The sequence below is a fragment of the Manacus candei genome, unplaced genomic scaffold, assembly GCF_025592945.1.
Source record: "Manacus candei isolate 608988 ecotype Guabito, Panama unplaced genomic scaffold, ASM2559294v1 h1tg000034l, whole genome shotgun sequence".
Taxonomy (NCBI): domain Eukaryota; kingdom Metazoa; phylum Chordata; class Aves; order Passeriformes; family Pipridae; genus Manacus; species Manacus candei.
The window spans coordinates 6,030,807-6,050,143 of record NW_026138082.1 but is presented as its reverse complement, the minus strand read 5'-3'; the positions used below and the strand labels follow the sequence as shown (position 1 = coordinate 6,050,143).

The 19,337-nt window shown below is 41.7% G+C and overlaps 2 protein-coding genes across 12 annotated transcripts in view; one reads left to right on the top strand and one right to left on the bottom strand.

Annotated features, from left to right (window-relative positions):
• The first annotated feature begins 1,022 nt into the window (after nt 1–1,022).
• Nucleotides 1,023–12,143, top strand: RNF146 (ring finger protein 146). Of its 5 annotated transcripts, none has more exons than XM_051792249.1 (3): nt 1,023–1,186; nt 6,605–6,761; nt 10,376–12,143. In XM_051792249.1, exon 3 carries the CDS (start codon nt 10,377–10,379, stop codon nt 11,433–11,435), a length of 1,059 nt encoding a protein of 352 aa, XP_051648209.1. In that variant the 5' UTR covers nt 1,023–1,186; nt 6,605–6,761; nt 10,376; the 3' UTR covers nt 11,436–12,143. The 5 variants fall into 5 exon arrangements, with proteins under 5 accessions (XP_051648209.1, XP_051648210.1, XP_051648213.1 ...); XM_051792250.1 differs by having other exon boundaries at nt 1,023–1,190; XM_051792252.1 differs by lacking the exon at nt 1,023–1,186 and adding an exon at nt 1,621–2,029.
• Nucleotides 12,144–12,270: 127 nt separating this feature from the next.
• The window catches only part of ECHDC1 (ethylmalonyl-CoA decarboxylase 1), a 54,642-nt gene continuing 47,575 nt past the window's right edge, over nt 12,271–19,337 (bottom strand). For 6 of the 7 annotated variants that reach the window (XM_051792280.1, XM_051792281.1, XM_051792284.1 and 3 more), the window contains one exon: nt 12,271–17,458. In XM_051792280.1, the coding sequence (XP_051648240.1) occupies nt 17,053–17,458 (406 nt within the window). In that variant the 3' untranslated portion in view covers nt 12,271–17,052. The remainder of the gene's footprint in view (nt 17,459–19,337) is intronic. The other variant, XR_007905259.1, reaches the window with a different exon arrangement.

Here is a 19,337-nt window from a genome sequence, read left to right as displayed (position 1 = left end):
TAAGCTGGAGCAGTAACTTCACCTGACTGTCAAGCCATCAAAATTTCCAGGCAAATGAGGACCAGAATGTGCTCCTAGAAAGGGCAGTAACTCTTCATGCTTCCTGATGTATCCACCCTCTGGCCTCATCAGTGGGAATAGGCTCAACTGCAATCTGTCTTCACATTAATGAAGATGGATCCATTGCTGGCCGAGACTGAGCCAGTCTGATCCCAGTAGCATCTCTGGGATACCTTTAAAAAGGCAAAAAAGTCTGCACAACGACAACTACAGTGGAGAGAGGACTGAAAGTAAGTGAGAGCAACAACTCTGCAGACACCAAGGTCAGTGAAGAAAGAGTGGCAGGAGAAGCTCCAGGTGCCAGAGCTCCTGGTGCAGACCATGGTGAGGCAGCTGTGCCCCTGCCGCCCAAGATGGTCCACGGGGGAGCAGAGATCCACCTGCAGACCCTGGAGGACCCCACAGCAGAGCAGGTGGCTGCCCGAAGGGGGCTGTGACCCACTGGGAGGCCCACCCTGGAGAAAGGAGCCCATGTTGGAGTAGGTTTGCTGGAAGGACTTGTGACCCTGTGAGAAACCCACACTGGAGCAGGCTGTTCCTGAACACCTGTACCCTGAAAATCAGGAGTGGGAAACTAGAAATCTTCCTGGGAAGAAGGGGAGGAAGGATGGTGTTCGAAGATTCGGGTTTATTTGTCATCATCCTGCTCTAATCTGACAGTCGTAAATTAATTTCCCCACGTCGAGTCTGTTTTGCCGTGACGGCAACTCGTGACTGATCTGTCCCTGTCCTGATCTCGACCCAGGAGCCTTTCACTGTGTTCCCCCTCCCCTGCCCAGTTGAGGAGGGCAGTGACAGAGCGGCTTCGGAGGGCAGCTGGCGTCAGCCAGAGCCAGCCCCTAAAAGAGGCGAAGTTCTACACCGCAGGCCCGAGCCAAGCGAGGCCGCCATGACACTGGCGGGGCGGGGCGGGGCTGCGCGCGTGACGCTTCACGCTCGCAGCCCCGCCCCCGCGCGTCACAGTGGCGCGTTCGGCTGCGCCGTCCCGCGCGTGACGTTGGCGCGTCCCGCTGTCCCGGCAGGGGCCGGAGGGAGCGGCAGGTGGCGGCGGAGCCGAGCGAAGCCCAGCGGAGCCCAGCCCAGCCCAGCCCAGCCGAGCGGCGCGGGCCGGCCGGCGGCCCGGCGGGTGAGTCCCCGCGCTCGGCGGAGCGGGCGGGGGGAGGTGGCGGCTGCGGCCAGCAACGGCCGCTCCGACAGCGCCCCCTGCACTGCCGCCCGGGGCCGGGCCGGCGCTGCCTCTCTGCGCCCCCCCCTGCCGCCGGCGGGAAGCGGCCGAGCCGGAGCGGGCGGCGCGGCCTCCCCGCGCGGGTGGGTGCCCCGAACAAAAGGCCAGCGGAGCTGCGCTGAGCGGGGCGAGGGGCGACCGCTCGGCGGGCAGAGCCCTGCCCGGTATTGTTTTGGCGGTGGGGAGGCTGGGGGGTGTCACCCACCGCCGCCCCGCCCGCGGGGTCACGTGCCGGCCGTCGGAGCTGCGGCGGCGGAGCTTTTCTCAGGAGCCCTTCCCCAGACACCTTCCCCGAACCCCCCGGAGGGAGAGTCGGGACCGCAGGCAGAACCTTCCCGGTCCTTCCTGCCTAGCTGGGTCCCTCCCGCGGAGCCGTGTCCCTGTGGGAGGCGGCGCCCCGGCGCCGTTGCGGGGCGAGCTGCGCGCCCTGACTTGGGCTGGGCGCGATGGTCTCGGAGGTGTTTTCCAACCTGATTGATTCTGTGGCTTGGGGGTTTCGTTGTGTTGGGCAGTAAAATAGGTCACGAGCATTAGTCGTGGCGGCGTCACGCGTGGCGGAATCCCCTGGCCGAGCCGGCGCGGCTCTTAATTCCCAGAGCGATGTGCAGCGCTTTAGTGTAGCTCCGTCCCTCCGGGTGCCACCGCTGTGTCCGGCCGGCTTCGATCCCTGCCGGCGGCGGCTGAGCGAAGCCGCAGGGACACACGGACAGTCGCGGGAGCGCAGCGCGGAGCACCCAGAGACAAGTAACTAAGTGTTCTTAATGGAAGTGCTTTTGTTTCTTTGTGCTTGACGGTCACCGCTCAAGTGTTTGGATTTGCATCCCTTTCGGAATGTTAAAATGGGACGTGAAAATTGGGTCCCGCTTTTGGCGTTGATACGTGTTGCGGCTGCTGAAAAATCGTTGCAAAATATGAATTAGATGGCAGTTTTTCGTAGGAACGAGTCAATCGGAATGGTGAAATACTTAAAACCAACGAAAACTGAGGGGGGGTTAATTTTGTTACAACTTTTCTGTGTTATGACTGAGAAATACTGTAGGTTTTGTTACTGGTGTGTGCGATACGTATGCAAGTACGTATTAAAAGATTTCAAGGAGTAGGGAGAAGAGCTTTAAAACGTTTTGGTTTTGTCAGATTTGTAGTACTAAAAATCCTGTCTTGCTTCCTTTGTTAACTGCTGCCTCTGAACAGTGGACTACTCAAAAAGAGATTCTGAAGCATCTCTAAAAACACACTACTAAAAATTACAGTTCGTAATGGTATTGAAGGCATAATGAAATCTTAATCTTCATTTGGTCATCTTGAGTAAATCTTAAATATTGATTGTTTTTGCAAGAACTTTCTTTATGGTTTTGTGTGGTTAAAACTGTGGTTTCTTTACAAGTGTATCAGAGTGCCGGTTGTTTAAATTGCTATAATGCAAAATCTGTACTGAGTGAAAGAAAAAGTTCTGTTCTTGTTTCCTTGAAAATATATTGCATCAATTTAGATGTAATTGAATTGTCGTTTATTTGGAGAGCTGGAACTGCAGTATTTTTATAGCCTATTGAATAGTGGTCTCCTGGTAAAGTCTTTATGTTGAAATTGATTTTTTTTTCCCCTGTCTTCTGTGCATGTTAATCAAGTCTATGTATAGGAAGAAATGTACTTACTTCAATTTCTGAAGCACTGATAACTTAGGATGAACCAGTCTCTGCTTCACTTTTTGCACACTGATTTTATTTAAGAAACAAACATTTTTCTTTGTTAAATAGATAAAAATATTAAATATGCTCAAAATTCAATATTAGTGCTCTGATTGTAGCATAGGAGAACAACCTCATTTTCAATACATATGTAGCATTTTAATACCGAAATGATTGACTCTTCTGCATTTGACTATTCCTTTGTGATTCAGTTCCAAATGTACAAATAAATGTTGGGGGGTTATTAATGTGTAATAAGGAATAAGGAATGACAGGCAACTTGAAGCCTTATCACAATCAACAATTCCTGACGATACTCTAAGTTTAAGAAATGGATACAGAAAAGTAGGCAAGAACGGGAAACAGGTTATTTATCTGTTGTGCTGTCCAGTGCCAGGGACAGTTTTAAAAGTACCTGATAAGACTCAGTACCTTCAGCTGATACTATATTGACAGTAGCAGACCTTCAGACAGGAGAGTAATTTTTCCTGTTAAATAAACCAGCCACCTTCTTTCTTCCCCCACTGTTTGGCTCCCGGTGACCTGGGGGGAAGGGCAGAATTCTAGAGATCTTTTTCCCCCTCTTACCCTCCCGTAATTGAGTTACAAATTAGGGAGCTTGATGGAAAAAAAATCCAAGTATTTTATTACAGAAGAGAATTTACTCTTACAAAGTAATACTGTAGTTGCTGAGTTTTCAAGTGAGGAAATGGTGAATTTGTGATAGATGTTTTAGAGTAATCTGTATGGAATTGCTGAATTTGCGTGATTAGCTGTCATTCGAAGTAGGACTCAAGTAATAGTTTTTGTTTGGTTTGGTTAAAAGCTCATGTTAGCTGAATTTACCAATGGTTTGTGCTTGTTTGTTTTTAAAACGCTAAGATTTTACTTACAGAGGAGGTTTAAGACTGTAGGTAACTCATCATCAACATTTAGGAGCCAGCTTGTTAAATATGTATGTTTCTGGTTTTGTTGTTCTTTTTTTAAATTTTTGCTGTTTTAAATAGAAAAGTTGAAAAATTGTGCTGGGCCTGATAACTTACTGGGCATGTTAATTTGATAGGTGCAGTTGACTGAACTGATGAGAAATGGTTTCATTCCATCTTGGCCTAGTAAAAACTTGACATTGTTCTTAAGGAGAACCTGAAGTCATTTTGGGAGATAGGTGTGGTGGGAAGTCCAGAACTTCAAGATCTTAAAATTGTATTCAAGGGGACAAAGAGAGCAATTACATGCTGGCTGAGCTTCAGTTTGGGAAGGGATGTTGCCCAATTTGAATTCTTTCTCCTGATCATTGTCCTTCATCTGTTGCATCTTTAAAGTTTCAAAGTAGGTGACATTCCAGAACCGGTGATAGGATGCAGGGCTTTAGGAACAGATACTTACAGGTTGCTGCAGAGATTGTTAACAGGAAAAAAGAGAAAATTAGTTGCTAAGTATAGAGCACAGCTCTTACCCACTTGACTTCAAAGGAGAAGTCATCATGCAGGAAGGGGCACATGTGTGTAACCACAGGTGTTTGTCAGTCTGTTTAGTAGAGTTTTCAAGACTGGCTTATTAAATAAATAACTGTGTCATGAAACATAGAGGTTACGTGATGTCAGTGTGTGAACTAGTTCTTTTCAAGAGCTGTGCAGCAATTGGAAAGTTGCTCTACCACAATCCTGTAATTCTGCTTTAATTGGATTCTTCTAGGGATAATTACGTACCTTGCATGCATTTTTATTTCCTGAGAAATCTCCCAGAACTGACCCAACCTTTTTCTGCCATCTCCACACAACATTTGGTTTTATGATGTGCTACCTCTACTAGTGGATTGTGAGAGGTAGCAGATAAAAGGCTTCAGGTGATACCTACCGAAGTAATAGAAAGCCGGCTTCCAAGATGAAGGACTGAACACCACACCCACAACATCAAGCTTGTTGCAACTGTCTCTTTGATCGTAGAAAACATAGTATCTTGTCTCAGTGGATTAGTAGAGCCATCATTTTAACGCGATTGCAGCTCTTGATTTCAGATTGATGTGTGAAGAAAGGAAAGCTGCTAGAACGATGAGGGGAGAAAAGGTGTGGATAGGCTTGTTAATTTTTGCATTTTTCCTTAGGAGCTCTTTCTAAAAATATCTGGACAGAACATTACATGGAGCTCAGCTATAAAGTAAATAACATTTTTACTTTAGAAGTAACATATTTGAGTAATGTTTCTTACACTGAAGGCATCTGACCGCTTCACTCTTATGTTGTTAGTGATAAATGTTCAATCATTTGCTGAAGGACTATAGCATAGAAAACTATAATGCTCCATGTTCTTTCAGGGATTTACCACTTCTTGACTTTACTCAACTCTTACATATCTGATCTGCACTGTATTTATGCTGAAATGATTCTTTACTTGAACAAATTGAAATCGAAGATGTGACATTCTTAGGTCTGCTTCAAATCATTCCTGTATGTAATGTTTTGCAGCAACTGGAAATTGTAGTTCAAAATTTAAGAATCATCCAGAAAGCTACAGTCCAGAAGGAGGATGCAACTCTGTGACTCATCAGTCTTTTTACAGAGGATTCCCTGAAAATGGTTCTTTTAGATCGAGACGTTCCTGTTTAGGGTGTGAGAATGCAAGAGTGAAATCTTGATGGTCTCCCTTCCCCACTGGTTTCCAGTGATTATTGTATATATGTGAAACGACATGGCTCTAGTTGGTGACGTGTGCCAAATGTATGTGACTGACTTTATCTGCTCCCCTGAAGAGGGGTATATCACCTCAGAGGTGTGGTGACTGAGTTGCATCCTTGTCCTCTTTTTCAGAGATCCCGTGCCTTTCCACTGATGAACCTCAGAGCCCTTCACCACCTTTTAAAGAAATAAATGAAGGTTCTAATTAATTTTTGTTGTTGTTTGTTTACCCTGTTAAGTATCAAATCTAGGTCATAGAGTTTGTTCATAGGCTGGTCTGAGGACATACATATGTAGATTTATAAAGAAAAAAGTGCTGAATGGTTCTGATGTTCATTCATTAAATGAATGTGTGTGATCTCTGTAAAAGAGGACAAGGATGCAAGGCTCTGAGCCTTGAAATATGGAGAGGACCCAGGGGAAATCAGCTGTTCGCATGTGCTGTTTTTTCCTTAAGCATCTGATAGTAGTCCCTGTTAAGAGACAACACACAAGTCTAGGCAGTCCTTTAGAATGATATGATATCGATAGTTTTATAAACAGCTTTAGGAAGCCATTATGACTTTTTAAATTGCCTGAATATAAGGGGTCATTTATCAGAGGTTAAATTTGCATAAACATAACATACTCCTAACTTTGGTCTTGTTTCTCCTTTTGTGTACATGGTCACTGCATGGAAATAAGCAATTAACTTACTATAATAAAAAATAATTTCCTTTTATAATACTTTAAAAAAAAGATATTTGCTTAACCCAGACATCAAAACAAAAACTGTGGGCCAAAATTGATTATTTCGAAAAATAAAACAGAATTCTGATGATATTCTTATTGAAAATAGCCTGCATCAAGTAAATAAAGGCATAGTAATTTCTTTTCTGTAACAGAACCATGGCATTGTATTGTGCTTGCTTATACCTCTGGACAACATTGTAATGGTGGTATTATTTGCTTTCCATTAGTTTGCAGAGAAGCTGAAACACTGTAGTGTACCACTGGGCAGGACAAGTCAGGAATGAGCCAGCCTTGGGAAGGAGGACCTGCCATCCTAGCTGGAGACGTCTGAAGAGAGGACATTTTAGTCTTGTGGCATGCTTCAGTAGAAATTGTTCAGAAAAAGTAAGCTGTTGTTTTGTTAATGGACTTATACATGTCAGCTCCTTGATGGACTGTTTAGTTGCAGTTAGAATTTGCCTGAAATGAAATGAAAACATACTCAGTTTTGAGGTGGTTTTGTGTGAACTTACCTTTCCTTCCATTAGAGTCCAAGAAGGCCTGGGGTATTTTCATGTAGTTGTTATACATCACCTCTTCCATACTTTGTGTGTTGATGAAGGCCCCATAGCTTCGAAATTAAATGTATGTTTTGGTACTAAAAATAAAAACTCACAAAAGAATAATAAAGAGGTGGGTTGGATCTGGCAAGATTAAGGACTAATTCCTTCTCAGTTGCTTTTTAGGCTGTATTATGTTAAAATGCAGAGCTCAGGTGCTTATTGTTCCCTTATTTATACCTGAATTGAGGATCCTTCAAATACAATTATTTTTAGAATTTTTCCTTGTGTTTAATTAATTTTTAGCCTCACTGATCAATAATGTGATTTTCTGTGTTGCCAGGAATGTCTTAAGGGAACAAAGCTTTCCTGTTTGATAACAGTTCTGATATTAAGCCTGTTTTGATTGAACCTTGTTATAAAATACTGCTCTTAATTTCAGGAAAAATATTGTGTAGTCAGTTTTGTTTTAATACCCTGTAGTTGCAATGAAAGTACTTCCACAGGCATAATGTAGCAGAATAGCAGTCCTAGATGGTTTTTTCCTTTGTTCTGAAGGATTACTTCTTCAGTAAAAATCTATGTACATGTACATTCTCATACTAGCTTATAAACAAACTCTGTGACCTAGATTAAATACTTAAAAAGGTAAACAAAAAAGGATTAATTAGGATCTTCCTTTAAAAACAAGAAGTGAGACAGCATCAGTTTAGTTGATAGGAATCTTCAAGTGCTTAATTGTCCTGCATTCTGAGCACATGCAACTGCAGTTGTGCTTATCTTTTAAGAGTTTTATGTTCCTGGGTAGCATTTTTTTAGAGATAAGGGTTTGCTCCTCCAGCTCTATTCATTTTATACTTAGCATTTTCCTTAGAGTCATTAAAAATAATGTAGGAATTTCAAGATAAGGCATTTATTCATTTTCATATCCTGCATTAGTCTTGATCTAGTAAGGAATCACAGATCCCTAAAATTAATGGGTGACTGAGCACAGTTCAAGAGTTATAATTTTTTGCTTTCAGTGAAAAGGTGAAAACTTTTAACTCTTCTTTTAGATTACATTTAGTTTAGCTCACACCATCAGAATTTTGTTTGTCAAAGTGCATGGCCTTTTTAACCCCTGCATTGCATTTAAATCACCTCCAAAATCTTAATTATGATATGTGACTTTTATAGAAGTTACTTACCTACAGGTTGTTCTAATCTTTTCTTTGCATCTGAAAAGGACAACCTTATAAAGGATATTCAGGGAGAAGCAGCCTTTTGTAAAACTGTAGAATGGAACTAAAAATCTCTGCTGCTGTGCCTTTTTTACAGTAGTATCTCATTATGGGGGCACTTGAAAATACAGATCCTTTACCTTAGCCATGGTTAGTGCAAATTAATCAATAGATGGATTTCTGTCAGCTCTTCTGTTGTGAAATACTGGTTGGGTTGTGTTCATGGGTATTCTGAAATCTCAGTAGATTTTCTTCTCCCCCTTTTCTAGTAAGTTTCTCATTATAAACCCCTAGTTTTGCTGTAAAAAATCTGTTTATTATAAAAATATAACCTCAAAAGTGTGAGGCTTCCAAAAAGCAACTTGTTCACAACATTGTTAGCATGGATCTCACATAGAGATGTGTACTGTGGAGTGAAAACATAGTTACCAGCTGGTAGGTAATGCTGTGTCTGCATCTGGCTTGCTGATTTAAGAACTACTATGCAGATTTGTCATTAATCTCAGAGAAAGAAATTCAGATACAAAACTGAAACATAGGTGGATACAATTATGTGCTACTTCGGGAAAAAGTATTTGAGCCGTAGAGCTTTAAAGAGAATTATTTGATAAAAAAGGATTAAAGAGGCATTGATCTTTCAAGAGGAAATTGTAGTGATAGAAGGGAACAGACAGCATACAGAAATATATTTTTAAGTAAACAGCATATAATACATTATTGTAAAGATAAATACAGATACTGAAGCTGGTTTTTTTTTTTAATCTTAGCATGTATTTATAAGATTTTTAAAGCAGTGGAGGCTTTTACAGCTAGGCACTTTCTCTTGAGGTAACACATTCTGCTAGAAATGTGTGTAACATTAGAACAGACTGTCCAGGGAGGCCGTGGTATCTCCATCCTTGCCCTTTTCAAAAAAACTCAGCTAGACAAAGCCACAGCTGATCTAATATAGTACTGGTGTTGGTGCCATGTGGGGCAGGAGACTGGACTACATGACCTCTAAAGGTCCCTTTTGACCCACATGCCTGTGGTAGTTTTGCATTAACTGTTCCTAGCTGCCTGTACAACAAAGACTACTTTCACTGAAAGGCTGTTTTGTTGAATATCAGTCTCAAAGTTCCTTAGGAATTTAAATGAAAAAAGGCACAGTTTTAGACCCTGTTCCGCAAAGCCCATTCTTCTCCCTCATTTGATATCTGGTGTTTGGTTTTCACTGTTAATAAGTAAAAGGAAAATTACCATGAAACAGACTGTGAAAGATTGCCATGGCAAAAATGTAGTTGAGAAGGCATTTGCATATTTAGGCTAGAATTTTTCAACTACTTAAATCCTACACAATGCCAAAGTGACACAGTTTTGCATTACCCATTCTCTTACAGTTACAAAATCATATTTTATGACAGAAATAAGATATGGCCAGAGAAAGTAAAGGCAATGACTTCCCAAGCCAGTCAAGTCACAGCTGTGTGTCTGCTGGAATATACTGCTGCTTCTGCTGGTCTGCAGTGATGCCTTTCAAGAGGCACTCAGATATATCAGGGAGTTCTCTTGATGTTTAGGAAGAAGGAATCCAAGGTATTTTTGAAAAGACCACCTCAGTTTTCCAGTCTGGTTCTTTCTGCAGCCCTGTGGTGGTTCTGAGCCCAGTTTGAGGGATAGCGTACCATGGTGGATGGGAACTAAGAAACAGAGTGGGGGAATACTTCAGCTGAGTGCTGCTGCCAGGCATATTTTCTACTGTATATACCTAGTCTGAGGTACTGTTCAGGCAATCCTTTAATCAAATTAGTGATCACCAGTAGTCTAAAAAGAGATTGTTTTTAAGTTCAATGTCTGCAGCTAGGTCACCTCTTGAGGAAAGAATCAGAGTTTCTTTAAATTTCCTAAGGAGGCACCAAAATAACTGGTTGCCTGAAGGTTTATTAGTCAACACTGCTTCAGCAAATGAATAGAGGAAATTCCAAAATTTTCTAACTTGGTATGTTAACATGGTGAAAATTAAACAGATAAAAGACTGGTGATCAGCAAAAGAAATTCTCCCAGTACTTGATTTAGTTTGTCACTTCAGGAAACTGAATGTAAACCTATCAATATTTTTTTGAGTTGAGCTTCATAAATGGTAACTTACCTTAAATTGAGGTAGGTGTCTCGTTCTATGGATACTGAGGTAAAATGTGATGCAAGGTGCCAGTTTAAGTTGACACAATAAACTGATTTAAATCTCTTTGATCCTCTGCAGGATGGCTGGCTGTGGTGAAATAGATCATTCGATCAACATGCTTCCCACAAACAGGAAGACAAATGAGTCGTGTACTAATGCAGCACCTTCCCTGCCAGTCCCTGAATGTGCTATCTGTCTGCAAACATGTGTCCATCCTGTAAGTCTGCCTTGTAAACATGTTTTCTGCTATCTGTGTGTGAAGGGAGCTTCTTGGCTTGGGAAACGATGTGCACTCTGCCGGCAGGAGATTCCTGAGGATTTTCTTGACAAGCCAACCTTATTGTCACCTGAAGAACTCAAAGCAGCGAGCAGAGGCAATGGAGAATATGCTTGGTACTATGAAGGTAGAAATGGTTGGTGGCAGTATGATGAACGTACCAGCAGAGAGCTGGAAGATGCCTTTGCCAAGGGTAAAAAGAGCACTGAAATGCTCATTGCTGGTTTTTTATATGTAGCAGATCTTGAAAATATGGTACAGTATAGGAGAAATGAGCATGGACGTCGCAGAAAAATAAAACGGGACATAATAGATATACCAAAGAAGGGAGTGGCTGGGCTGAGGCTGGACTGTGACACTAACACTGTCAACCTGGCAAGAGAGAGCTCTGCTGATGGTGCAGACAGCACACTGACTCCAGGGGCTGCGGCTGTGCAGCCCCTAGCACCCATTTCTGTGAGGCCTCTGCCATCACTGGATGGTCAGCTGTTGAGTCCTTCAACGCCATCACCTGATACAAGCAATTCTCTAGAGAACTCTTTTGCCCACTTGCAAATAAATGGAGACAGTATGGCTGAAAGGAGTCATAGGGGAGAGGGAGAAGAAGACCACGAATCATCATCTTCTGGTAGGGTGCCAGTCCCTGACACCTCTGTTGAGGAGACCGAATCGGATGCCAGCAGCGATAGCGAAGATGTGTCTGCCCACATTCAGGAACGCCCATCCTCTGTCCAGCAGAGACATTTGAACACCAGTGCAAGCCAGTCAGGAGCAGATAGACCAGTGGCAGGGGGTGGGGTGGTAAACACAAGTGTAAGATCTAGGAGGCCAGATGGACAGTGCACAGTCACTGAAGTTTAAATCTAGAGCCATGCGAAAAAAAACTCGCTTGTAATTTTCTGTAAATTTTCTGTCCACATTGGCATCGCACTCAAACCTAGCAGTGTGTTTGGTGGGAGGGTGGGGTGAAGGGGAGAAACAGATTTGGCCTGTTTTAACTTAAGTCTCTTAACATGTCTCAGCTGGAAGATTCTTAACTGTAGGAAACTGGGTTGTCCTGTTAATGGTTTGAAAGCTACTTAGCAATGCCCAGTTTTCTTGAGAATGTCTTGTGTTTATTTTGTAGCATTTTCCCCTGGAGATACTCTATCCCTCTTTAGCCAATGTATATCTACTGTACAACTTGAATTGTCTTCATTACCTGACTGTTGCATTAAGTGTCTTACTACTTTCTGCATGGATTGATGTATGAAAAGAACACTAAAGCAATGTGGAATCAGGCAAGATGTTGGGTGTGAAGCAGGATGCTTAATTTAATGTGAGAAAATAGATGTGAGTTTGGAGTTAAAATGTGTTTTTGCTAGACAAGAGCAATCATTTACCTTCTTTCAATGGAAATGTAAAAATGCTGTTAACTTGTGTTGCAAATCCTACATGCTCTCCATGGCTTTTTCACTGGCTTTGCCATCTAGTCCTTGTAGTTTTGTTTTTGAGGTCTTTCTTGATCTGTCTTGTTTTTGTTACAGAATTTATAATTTAATAAAACTACATTTTATCAGTAATAATCTCTGATATGTTTCCAGTTTAACTGAACTTCACTGGAGGAATTTGAAAGAAAATTATCATAAAACAACTTCCTGGTTTTGCCAGAAGAGAGGACTGGCTCTGAGTGGCATCCTGAAGTTCTTGCATCCCTGACTGGCTTTTTCTCAAACACAATGCTGTAGGAGTATCATCTTTTCTACTGAAAAATCATGAGTTGCAGGCTTATTGCTCACACAGACAACACTCATTTCTCATCTCAAGAGCTGATTAACTCACTTCATTGTTCATGGTGGGCAGAAGTATCACACACTACCTTAACAGCAGAAATATTGAAATGAAAGAGCATAAGTTATCAAAGTTGACCCTGTAACAAAGGACATGGATATTAAGAACTGTATTGCTGTTTATCTGTTCATAGCAAAAGTAGTGGCAGCACAGAAAGGGTAGTTTGTGCATGTACTAGCAATTTAGGAGCTGCATTTCTAAAAATGGACTTCTGTGTATCACAGAATGTTAGAAGCCAGATCTTGAAAAGCACAGCTTGTCTTTTCTGTCTGTGGCAGTTGTTTTACATTTTTTTCAAACTGAGAAACAGCATTAGTTGATTCTGGATTCAACCTTTATAATCAAGCTAATTAAACTCCAATTCTTAGTGTATGTGTCCCTGAACAGAAAGGGACAGTAGCTGATAGGTAGCTACTACAGCTCTTAAAACAAAAGTTGCTTTAGACAAACAACCATTTGAGTGGAATTAAAAGGGATGATTTTTAAAGATGCTAGACTTAAACTTCTAACATGTTCTCCTTCCCGTAATGATGGCTGACGTGTCTAATCTTGGACAAAGTTGTGCCAGCCCTCTAGTTTGTTTCCTCTGCCTACAGGTGAGATCAGTGGGCCAGGAAAGTGCAGAGGAGACGAGAATGAAATAAGGAAGATTTCCTTCTTTCTCAGCTAGGAATAGATGCTCTTGATCACAGATTTTTACCATCATCTTCCAGTTCCATAAGAAAATAAGCCAGTAACGTGGACTTCAGAAGGAAACAGGATGGAATCTTTTTTTCTCTATTTGTTAGTTGCTAGCTGTTTTATTTCTCTGTTTTGAATTAGCACACAGTGGCTCTAATCAAAATCTGACTTTGTGCTGCAAAGGCCTTCAGTAAGAACACTTCTGCTATGTGCACACATTTTACTTTATGTGAGGGATATGTGTTGAAGAAAGCAAGGAGCTAAATACAAGAACTTGACTCACTATATACTTAATTTCAGGATTTTCAGCCCAAACAGTCTACAAATAATTTCATCAGTGATTATCCTTGAGTTTTTTGACCAAAGCAAAGAGGCAGACCTCTGTTTAGCCCCCCACCCATGATGCTGCTTTTGGCTTCTGGCTGACCGCAGCTGTGAAGTACTAAAATAAAGTATGGCTAGTGAGAGATTAATAGCCAATCATCAGAGTGGTAAATGCACTCCCCAGATCAAGCTAGGAAAAAGTAGTAACTGGTAATTCCCATCTTGTATTTAAACCATTACCTTCAGTAGGAGACATGTTCTCTGTCTATTTTTGCAAAGCCACAGCCACATTGCATTTTGTGGTTTTCTGTAATCCTGTGCATTAAGTGATTTTCAACTTGTACAGCACAGCCAGAGAAATGCACAGTGGAGCAGAAGGAAAAAGGAAATTTAAATACTATGTAATCTACAGCAAGTTTTCATTTCCAGGAGAACAGCTAACTACAGATACAGGAATCCTGTGTCATGGTTAAAAAAAAAAATCATATTGAACCAAGCATTCTGCAAGAACTCCTTGCTTATCTAGATTGACCACTTGCTTAGTATATTTCTATCAGCAGCAAATAAGATAGAAGTATTTATATTGCTAAAGGTGATCTCCAGTACCCAACCCTTAAATGCTTGGTGCAGAATCCACACCCCCATTAAGGCCTCAGCGTGATCCACTACACAGAGGAAAGAACAAGATGGGCACTTCACAATGTAATAGGAAACTTAGTTTGCTGAGGAGGGAGCTGGTAAACTAGTCCCTAGGAAGTACAAAAGCTAGCATGCTATTTAATTAGGAGACTGGGACTATCAATTTTGATGTTTCTAATTTATTTTGTGCATTTAGAGCTTGTTTGGTTTTAAGCAATTTCAGAAGGGGAAAAAATCTGAGAGGAAGCTCGTAGTCTTTTAATAAAGAAAATACAAATGCTTATCAGCTGCTGGTTACAGGTATTTGTCACTTTAAGATGATAAGCAAGTATTCTATGAAATAAAGCATTTAGCTTTCCAAGGGGGAAAACAGGATTCCATTTCATCTCCGTCTGGAGCTCTCATCCTAGCACTCATGGTAGTTCACCTGGGCTGGTTTTCACGTGAAGGGTTCTAAAATACCTTTTCAAATAGAAAATAGACCAGAGAATATGGTATTAGAGTACTCACAAAATCCTTGATCAAGACCTGTAATGATCTTCAGAATGTCCTGTACCTATGTTTGGTATATTTATGATATCAACAAAATGAGTTTCCATAACCCTTTCTGTCTGAGTGTGTCTTGCTCTGTACTAGTTAAATATTTGTCCTGTTTTCTTAGAAGGAAATGTTGACCTTTGATACAAGTCAGAGAGGGTGGCTGGGGAAATGCATTTGCTGAAATGAGAAATAAGCTCACTGTCTACAAATCAAAATGGAAAGAGATCCCCAATAGGTGTACATACTGAGTTTCACTTACTGGCAGCACCGATCTGGTTCAAAGTGTGAAGGCAACCAAATTCTGCTTTTTTGCTACAATTTCCTCCTTTTCAAATTTGTATCACCCAATACACATTTATGAGCCTAATGCACTAAAGAAAAAAAAATTCAAGAGTCTTGCTCAGGTTCTAAGCAATTTTCACACCCATTTAAAAAATGTCATTAGGGTATTAGTATTTGCAAATCTGTTCTTGCTACTAGCAAAGACATAACCAGTTGCCCTTTAAAGCACATTTATTTTGACTCACATCAACGTGATGTGCTATTGCTACAAAAAGCTGGATGAGTATGGACTGGAGCATGCTTTGAAGGTTCAGTGATGCTGGCAGTCTGGAGTCTCTCATGAGTCTTGAGGAACTCCATGAAAAGCAGAACAGTTTCATTACTAAACAGTCAAGTGCAGCCAGACTATATTAAAACATTCATACCTGTGAAGTAACGGGTTTGAAGTCCTTTAAGGCACAGGAAAGAATCCAGCTACACAGGGGACTAACAACTGAGATATTGAATAAAAAGGGGCAGGGGGAGAAAGAGGCACAAACCAGAACAGTCTCCCCATGTTCTCAGTCCTGTCTCTTCTCTAACCTGAAAGTAAAAATTGAACTTTGTTATTGGGGAAGAGACATTTGAAATCATTCTCCATCAGTGCTTCAGATATTAAGGCAAAGATGCAGGATCTACAGGGTGGAGGCAAGTTCCTTATCTTCCCTGAGGTGCCAACTCAAAACACATCCCTTTCTTCAGCATTTCTCTTCATTGCTTTGGGCTCCTTGCTGTGAAAACCATATAGTGAAACATCCATAGCAGATCACAGCATCTGCTCAAAACCTGCAGAATCCTAACAGGCAATCCAAGCCAAATTCTCATCTTTGATTTGTCCCCAAATCCTCAAACATGTAGTTACCTCACTGTCTAAAACTCAGGAATCGTACCACACTGTGGAAATTGTAACATGGATTTCCATCCACGAAATTGCCTTTCTTAGGGGAGCTTGTTCCATCATCTGGAGCTAGTCAGGCCAAACACAGAGCCCAAACTTTCCTCGTTAACATGCTCCCACGGAGTACTTGGGTTCTGGGCTCAGATCTCTGTCTCTGCTGGATTTAGAGACAAGAGTATCCTAACCAACAGTACATGAAACTCTCAGTCATAGATATGTCTGTATGGTTTTGCTCTCATAGATGTTTAATTTTAAGAATCATCTGCCAAAGCAGGGACTCTGTCAGTTTCTATTTTCTAAAGATAAAACCTTCCCCAATGAGTTATCTAATTACTTGAATAGTCACCAGCATGAAGTGGAAACCCAGTTCCAAATCTTCTGATCAGCCCAAATATGCCCTACCAGAAAAAATGCTCTAAAGAAACATATAGACATATCCACACACAAGTCTTACCAGGATGCTGAAGTACTCTGACACCCAGTCAGTTAAGGACATCCCATTTGGGAGTATGATTCATCATGTCCTTCCAAGATTTCAACTAGATTCTATGTAAAGAACCAGGTCAGCAGCTTTGCACAGGTCCAGGATATGGGCATGTGCAGATGCATGTGTAGGTAGTTGATTCCTTGAGCAGTGAGAATACTCCTAAATGCATTTAAAAACCTGAATCAGTGTCAGTGAATGAGGGCTAGAAGGTCTCAGTAAGTTAAAGCTTCTTCTGTAAAAACACCATTAAAATTGAAGTATCCTTGGATAGCGAAAAACTGAGTAGAGATGAAAAAATAAAAACTACCCTCTCACTGGTTATTATCCTTTCCAAGCTGCTTAAAGACACTGGTCTCATGTTGGGGAACTCATAATTTGCAACTTTAGATGCACCTGTTCCGCAAATAAATAAACATTATAACTCAAGTAATTACTTTCCATAGCAGTTAGAAAAAATTAGCTCCAAAGAAAATAATCTTCAGCTTCATTCCAAAAGAATTATAGTTCTATTCTCAGCACAATATTTACCTTTACATACTAATTTCACTAATCTCCATTCAGTGGGTGATTAGGACAGTAAAGAATCTGCCAAGGATTTCTCTGTGTTTGCACACCAAATATGACTGTCTGAAGTGAATGGCAGGAATGTTAATGCCAGTTTTAAATGGGCAAGTCCTTAAATGATGCAAGTTCAATGCCTGCTTTAGTGAAAGCTTTGTTTGCAAAAAGGTCAAGAACAATTTCTTATACACTGACCATCATTTATGTTTTGGTCTTCTAACCAATGCCTGTAAATTGGCAGGCCCACCCCATACAGTTCCGAAAATGTCCTTTTCTGTCCTTAGGGCATCTTCCAGTGGGAGCTCTCTTCCTGCTGTCACCACCTTTTTCATAGCCCGTATCACACTGACTGGACCCTCTGTGTACTGACTCAGCCAGGCTCGGGCTTCTTCTAAGGCCCTGGTTTCATCTGAAGATGACAGGGTCTGCTCTGAGAATCCCAGGCGCAAAGCTTTCTCGGGGTCCACCCGCGCAGTCCCGCTCAGCAGCTGCAGGGCTGCCCCACTGCCCACGATCCGCACCAGCCGGGCAGCTCCTCCCCAGCCTGGCACCAGACCCATGTGTTTGTGGACAAACCGAATTTCACTTCCAGGTGTCATCAACCTGCCAATGAAGAACAAATACACAGAGGTCAATCCATGCATTGACATTCGTTTGCAGCTCGACAGCACTTAACTTTCTATTTTCTCCTCTCCTCTGCTTCCAAAGGCTGATACAACTTGACAGCCTGCCGATTACAGCCAGAGCTGGAGTATCTTCATTTTTACATCACATAGTGCCTTAACTGCAGCATTTGGCCCTTCTCAGAATTAGATACATAGGCTACTACAAGTAAAGGTGCTTAGTGCCCACACTGATACCTGTAGTCAGTTCTAAAAAGTGTTGAAAACAGAACTGCAGACATTTATACACAGTGCCAAAACTCCTTGCTAATTCATGCCTAAAACAACAGGGTATTGGGTAAAAACTAATCAAACTAATGTACAAAACATTTCTCAAGAGGATGAATTGTGATCTTTATACTGATGTGCACTGGGGTCTGTCTGCAACCTGGTGCTTGATTACAGCACAGGTGGGACTTTTTTGTTCCATATTTTTGAGGATCAGTGTGAGTTTGATTTCTAACTGCTCACTACACCAAGGGAAATTGGGATGGATGCTCATCTTATGGGTCACAATTTATAATAGAATTCCTTTCTATTTATGCTTGCAATGTGTAATTAAATTGCTCCCCTCTACAAAGTAAGTCACACTCTTCCTTTCAAAGACTTCACATCTTTGCTTCTTTTCTACAGCTTCTCACCTCCTTTACTTAAGAACTCACCCTAGGGCTGATTAAGCTATAACCCTGGAGGAGCTCTACTGCAGCAGATTGTTCTGTCTTCACATAGTGGTCACACTGACACATGTTAGGTTAGTGGAAAAAACCTCTAGAAATAGAAACATACAGAAAAGATGTACAGAAACAGACTAGTACTTGCTCTCTCTCGAGGTGTTCTGCAGTGTGATTGCTTGCTGATGTTCGTAAGACAAAGGATGGAAATCACACTTGTGAAGTCGATTAGCTTCTACTTCAAGCACTAATTGGCTTTCTGAAGACAAATCTTATAATACTGAGATTTACACACAAGTCTGTTTCCTAACAATGCAGTTTTCCATAGTGAAAATACCAACAGGAATAGCTTTGAAAGGGTAAAGAAAAGGAAAACCTTTAAAAATGCAACTACTTCTAGGAACTCGCTGTTCTCAAATCTGCTTAGTTATTGTTAATTGTAAGTTTGCTTGGTTGCTTTTTTCTTAACCAGAGCACCATCAGCATTCATGCCACACTATACAGCATCAGAACTGAAGAGCTTATGCTTTATCCCAGATGCAGCACAATGCACAAAGGCAACAGCTGACCAGCCAGATTGCATGAAAGCCTTTTTGTAGAGACAGCAGAGGAAGGCTGTGTGACAAAAGGAAGAGAGTAGAGTATTGTGGGGAGGGGGTTGGGGGGGAAGGCTTTTAGCTAACATTATCAAGTGCTTCCCAGCTAACCCAGCAAATCCCAGAGAGCTCGGGTCTCCTCTCCAAAAAGAAAATTCTGCAAGTATTCCAAAACTCCTTTACTGGCTCAGCTTACTCTTTAATTTGCTGACACCCAGTGTCCCACTGGGAAAACAGTAGTGAAAACATTATTAAGAGTTTAATTCTAGCTGTGCTGAGTGATGCAAGGCATTAAAAAAGAAGTGGTCATAAGCAGCTGGGCATCTGATGCTAGACAACCTGTAGGCAGTCTCATGGGACAGCCACTGCAGGTCAGTGAGGCAATGCTGCGCTTAGATGTTGAATCTGAGGCTGTCCCAGGCACTTGGGTTCAGGCCTTAAGGACAGGCAATTCTGTGAACATCCTGAGGGCAGTGTAAGGACTCATCTGGGGAGTCAGGTCAACGTCCTCTGAAGTTGGCACGGAAAATCAAATTTTACATTAGAAGCACAG